Source organism: Monopterus albus, unplaced genomic scaffold, assembly GCF_001952655.1.
Source record: "Monopterus albus unplaced genomic scaffold, M_albus_1.0 scaffold342.1, whole genome shotgun sequence".
In the NCBI taxonomy this organism is placed as follows: Eukaryota; Metazoa; Chordata; class Actinopteri; order Synbranchiformes; family Synbranchidae; genus Monopterus; species Monopterus albus.
In genome coordinates this window covers 301,031-307,038 of record NW_018128222.1, presented here as the reverse complement: position 1 = coordinate 307,038, position 6,008 = coordinate 301,031, and the positions used below count along the sequence as shown (strand labels likewise).

The 6,008-nt window shown below is 41.8% G+C and overlaps 1 protein-coding gene across 1 annotated transcript in view; it reads right to left on the bottom strand.

Annotated features, from left to right (window-relative positions):
- Positions 1-3,334: 3,334 nt before the first annotated feature.
- The window catches only part of wbp2nl (WBP2 N-terminal like), a 3,616-nt gene continuing 942 nt past the window's right edge, over positions 3,335-6,008 (bottom strand). Inside the window, exons 3-8 of the mRNA XM_020624941.1 lie at positions 5,824-5,962; positions 5,536-5,628; positions 5,246-5,443; positions 4,709-4,822; positions 4,125-4,204; positions 3,335-4,036 (exon numbers count right to left, since the gene is read on the bottom strand). Coding sequence (XP_020480597.1) covers positions 3,962-4,036; positions 4,125-4,204; positions 4,709-4,822; positions 5,246-5,443; positions 5,536-5,628; positions 5,824-5,962 — 699 coding nt within the window. The 3' untranslated portion in view covers positions 3,335-3,961. The remainder of the gene's footprint in view (positions 4,037-4,124; positions 4,205-4,708; positions 4,823-5,245; positions 5,444-5,535; positions 5,629-5,823; positions 5,963-6,008) is intronic.

The following is a 6,008-nucleotide window of genomic DNA, read 5'->3' as shown; positions in this document are numbered from 1 at the left end:
GATTTAGTGGGATATAAGACTGCAGTGTTTATGTATAAAGCCAGGAGCAATTTATTACCTGGTGGAATTCAAAAACTATTTAATGAAAGGGAAGGGGGATACAATTTAAGGGGTCAGTTAAATTTAAAAATTCATGCTATACGTACAACCAAAAAAAGATTCTGTATTTCTATAAGTGGGGTAAAACTATGGAATAATTTAAGTGTGGACATAAAAAAATAGTAATAGAATTGATGAGTTTAAACATAAATATAAAGGTATGTGTCAATCAAGATATATGCAAGAACAGGCTTAATGATTAATTAGATGGAACATTGTGGGTGTGGTGTATGAATGTTAACACTTTGTTAACACTCTGTAATAATTCTGTAGTATATCACTTGTGTGGTGTAGAAGAGAATCATTTACTGCTTGCAAACCAATGATGGTAAGATGATGTCATGGGGTCGGACTGGATAAGTGACTTCTTCCTACTTCGTTCAAGCATGTACTAGGTATAAGCAAATTGATATTGGATTAGCATTTGTTGGATATGTGTAAAATTATGTGTTGACGTATCAACTGTCTTTACATGCTTGAAAGAATAAATCAAATCAAAATCAAATGTCTGATTAACTGGCTAGCTAATGGTGTTGTCATAAACTGTGGTTATACAGTATGTTGGCCCATTTGTGGGAATATTTTATGTTGTAGTGCATGAAAATGTTTTATTTATTGAGATTCTTGAAATTGTTATGCAAAACATCTGTGTGTGTTTCTGTGATGAGAGTGAATCTAAGGTTCAGGTTTGACAGTGTTTCGTAACGTAATAAATGTTATTCAGCTAGTGCAGATAATTCCAGTTGTCTTATTCCATCAGGTTGTCAGAGACACCGTCAGTTAAATCAGTTATTAAAAAAAAAGTTTGTTTCGGGGTTTCACATGCAAAGAGTGAAACAGTGGGCAGTGTAGGGTCCAGTGTCAGAAAGCTGGGTCTCCGTCAGAGGTCATGGGTCTCACAGCAGGACAATGACCCAAAGCAGACCTCACACAGCCCCAGAAATGGTTTCAGACAATGAGCTGGACAGCAACGAGTCCAGGTCTAAACCCCATAGAACGCCTGTGGAGAGAACAGCAGCTGGGAGAAGGAAGCCTTCACACCTCAGACCTGGAGCAGCTGGCAAAAGAAGAGAGGTCCAAAACTCCAGTAGAGAGGTGGAAGGAACTCACTGGTGGTTACAGGAAGAGACTGGTTTCAGTTACTTTGTCCAGAGGGTAGGCTGCCAAATATTAAGATGAGGGCGTCGATAATCCTGTCCAGTCCATGCTTGGAGTTAATAATAATCAACTTTATTTGGCCAAGTATGTTACACAGAAGGAATTTGTTTCCGGTACAGAACCAAGGCAGCCGTCTGCACTGCCAACTCACACCGATGGCTCCAACCATCAGGGCAGCTTAGGGGTTCAGTGTCTTGCCCAAGGACACTGCGAAAGGTGGACAACAGGCACCAAGATTCGAACCTCCAACCCTCTGGTTGGGAGACAACCGCTCTACCCACACACCTCTTCACGCAACTCGGAGGAAAAAAACTTAAATATGTTTAATTATGTCTAAGTCAACTTCAACACTTTAAAGAAAACAGCAAGTAACTGAGCAGTAAAACATTAACCTCAGCCATGGATGGATGGATGGATGGATGGATGATCCCCTTTACTTTTGGCTGGTCCTGTTATGGTCGCCACAGCGAATCATCTGTTCCCACACTGACGATTCACATGGATTGAAATTTGGCATGTTTTCACAGACGCCCTTCCTGACGCAACCCTCCGTATTTATCCGGGCTTGGGACCAGCACAGAAGTCACTGGAGTGAAACCTGTGGCTAGAGGTTCACCAACCAGGAACTGAACGCAGGCCGCAGCGGCGAACTCTGAACCCTAGCCACCAGGGAGGATAACTTATTGATCTATTGATAAAAATAAAAAAAAAACTGATGAAAATGCTTCAAGTCTAGGTGTTTAAAGCCCTGTTGTTTCCGGTATAAGTGTCAGATTAGAAACATTAAAACTGTTTAAAACTTTCGACAAGCAGATCAACTCGGTTGTGAAATCCAGCTTCTTCCACCTTTAAGGTCAAGTCATTCCTTTCTTTTAATGATTTTGAGATTGCAGTTCATGCTTTTATCACTTCTAGACTTGATTATTGCAATGCTCTATACTATGGTGTTAACCAGTCCTCCCTCACTCGTCTCTAAATGGTGCAAGATGCTGCTGCTCATCTTGTAACAAGTACTAAGAAATTCGAGCATATAACCCCAGTACTGGTTTCTCTCCACTGGCTTCCAGTCCGTTTTAGAATTGACTTTAAGTTGTTCATTTTTGTTTTTAAGGCTCTTAATGGTTTGACCCCATCTTACCTCACTGAATTAGTGCATTGGCACAAACCTACAAGGTCCCTCAGATCTTCAAGCCAGTTTCCTTTAGAGGTTCCTAGGACCAGATATAAATGTTGGGGTGACCGTGCAGCCCCTAAAATATGGAATAGTCTACCTTTTAATGTTAGGTCAGCTACTGACCTCAGTACTTTTAAATCATTGCTTAAAACATATTTATTTGGCTTGGCTTTTAATGCACAGTAGGGCCTGATGCATTCCTTTTAATCTAATTTATTGAACATATGTTAACTGTTATTTACTCTAGTCATTTGTGATTTTATTCTGCCATGTACAGTACTTTGGTCAGCGGGATGTTGTTTTTAAAGTGCTATATAAATAAATTTGATTTGAAAATGTATGATTAAATGACAAAAATACTAAAATGTGGAATTTAATGACTTTATCAGATTTAATTGACAAAATTCAGCAAAGGGAATAAGAACTGCAAAAGAGATATTAATATACAGACATCCAATTAAATCAACGCAAACACACCCAGACCAAAAACATCCTCTCTCCACTACCACTGTGTGCTGACGGTCCTTTATACAGGTGTCTACCAACGCAAACTGAGGCGGGGATACAGCTACACGGGCCGTTGGCGCCTCACCCTAGTTTAACCAGGAACGAATGGTGAGCATTCAGAGGTTTCAACAGCAGACAAAACACTGACGGGCCCTCAATATATAATTAGTGTCATCTGTAACCACACACTGGTGTAATTACTATCAAAGAGTAGAGTTTCAGTCTCAGCTCAGCATAGCATACATTACTACAACAGAATCCAGGAGTCGAGCGCGTCATTCTGGTAACGGCAGCTCATCACAGAGAACCTTCTTATGTAAGGTTGGAACATTGCACATACATAAACTTTTTATGCAAGAAATCGTTCTGATCCTCTTTCAAATCATGCCCCGCTCCTCTTGATAACCAAACCCTTTATTATAATACACAATATTATATATTCAACTAGGACTGTGAGATTTGGGTCACGCAGTGAAAAGAATTAGACTGTAATGTAACTTGTGTACTAACGATCACACTGGTCACATATGTAACTATGAGAACCAGTTTGATACTGTTTTACTAAACTGTATATGAACAACAGTCACACAAAATGTATTTGAAACACACAGTACTTGCAATTTTACTGCAAAAATACTGTTTATAGTAGGACTTGATATTACAATCAAGAAGTTGCCACAAGAGGTTTTAGTAATAAATCTGTGTTAATACATTCTCCATCCTGTCCCCTCATCTCCCCTCTTAACACCATCAATGTTCGAGACAGAGAAATAAAACAAATCCCATCACTGAGAATGTTAATAATGATCAGTGAGTTGTCAAACATTTTAAATGAATGTAAGTAAAAGATGCAACTGCTTTATTAGCTACTCCATTATAGAAAATACCATTAAATCACTGGTGATGTATCACCAACATCTTTTAACCCTCTATTCTACAGTTGAGTGGGTATCCATCAGTATGACTCGCTTTCGAATATATTTACTGTAGAGAAGAAGAGAGAAGAGTGTCAGTGCCTGAGCCTCAGTTGTATTTCTTGCCAAGAGAGTCTGCGTTAGGTGCATATGGTGGAGGCCGCTCCTGTGGGGGAGGCTGCTCCTGTGGGGGAACAAAGGAAGAAAGTTTAAAAATTTAGACAAGCGCTCATGTCACTTCCACACAGAAGAAGACAAGTAAAGCAGCTTACCATGGGCATGTAGACATTGTGTGGGTTGCTGGGATTGTAATATGCGCTTCCTGCTGCTGCTTCAGCTGCCTTGGAGTTGCCTTACATAAAATGAGACAGAAAAATAAAGAGACAGTGATGACTAATGAACATGTGTAGGAACAGACGCTACACTTCCTGACAGCACAAGGAGAACTGATGCGAGGACCAGGGTGTCAGTCTTATGAAGGACAATGTGTGACAGCTCTAGGATCTTCAAGACAAAACCTACTGGTGCATCCTGAGGATGCACAGCACCTAATGTCCTATTAAAGCACTCCCTAAAAGAGAGATGACAAAGTGGCATTTCAGCCCGGTGGACGGGGCTCCCCCCAGGTGCAGGGGGAGCCTGAGCTCACTGGAATCCACAAGGTGCTAGAACTGACTACAGGGAGGGAGAGGAAGCTTGTTTATCCTTTGCAATTTTGATGTGTAGCGGATGAGACAGCAGCACCCTTTTTTGGTGGCGTGCTTCAAAATGAGTCACTTTGAAGCAGACAGATCAGATGTGACAGGTGCAGTGACACAGACATACACAGGAAAAAAATAAAGAGAGAGAAGCAGACCTGGAGGAGGTGGCGGTGGTGCTGTCCAGTTCTGGGGTGGTGCAGTCCAAGGCTGGGGTGGCCCAGGGTATGGGGGAGGTGGGGCCATGTAGTCAAAACCAGATGGGTACATTCCTGATACACAGAAGAAAGAGATGAAGTTTCAAGGTCACAGGAGGCAACAGTGTGTCAGCAAATAGTTACACAGCAAACACAACAGGAAAAGTGACAGGGAGAGAGAGAGAACGCAGCATCATTTGTTCAACAGTATTTACTTTAGGGCAATGAGGACATTTGGCAATAAACACATGCACAAAAAAATGTGTGGACTGCATATAGGGAAACATAACCTAAAAGTTTAAATCTATTAAAGTATGGGCACATCTTAGACTCTGTATTGGCTTCTACATTACATATGTTGAGCATCAAAGTGAAAGGAAGAGAAACAGAAAGTGAAAGAAACCTACAGTCCGAGAGACTTTAGATTATTTTAGCTAATTACACTGAACACGCTGAAACATTACCAATGACAAAGTGTAAAGTGACTGAATTCATTACCAGCAGTGGGTGTTGGATAGGGGTAGCCCATGTTGCCAGCAGCAGGGGGAGGGCCCTGGTAGAATCCATTCTCCTGGGGAGGTGGGGGGTAAGGATAACCAGGAGGAGCAGGTGGAGGTGGGCCATAGCCATTCATCATTCCAGGTGAAGGATATCCGAAAGAGGCCGCGCCGTTTTGGGCAGGAGCAGCACGAGATGCTAGAACACAGCAGGAGAAGATTGGTCCCTTGCAACAGGTTAACTGATCTATTCAATAAGCATTTGTGGGATATGTACACCAGTATACAAACCATTTGTGGCAAGTTTGAAGAGATGTTGTCCCAGTTCTATGGCTCCTCCACTGAGGAATGACATCTTGAAATGGGCCTGGCCCTCCCAGCCGCCTGGCGAGAGAGATGACCGCGTTTATAACAAATACAGAAAACTAACGTGTCTTTTATTGTGAATGTCAGTGGCAACAGTTTAAATGTTTTAGTTTTATTTTGAAAAAGGTAATGCACCTAATTTCATTGCATTTCACCATCATAAGTATTTTTACACACACCAAATAGAACACATCAAAGAAAAGGGCCACCCACCACCAGGCTCAGCTGAAACTGTTCCTTTAATGTAGTTGGCTCCAAAGACCGGCTGTTCAATGCTGCAGCCCTTCATCAGATAATAGGGGAACATGGCTGAACCCAGGCAATCCTTGGTATTACTGGACACAAACACCAGCTAAGCCAGTGCATGAGGGAAAAGACAGGGGGGGGGGGGGCCCATC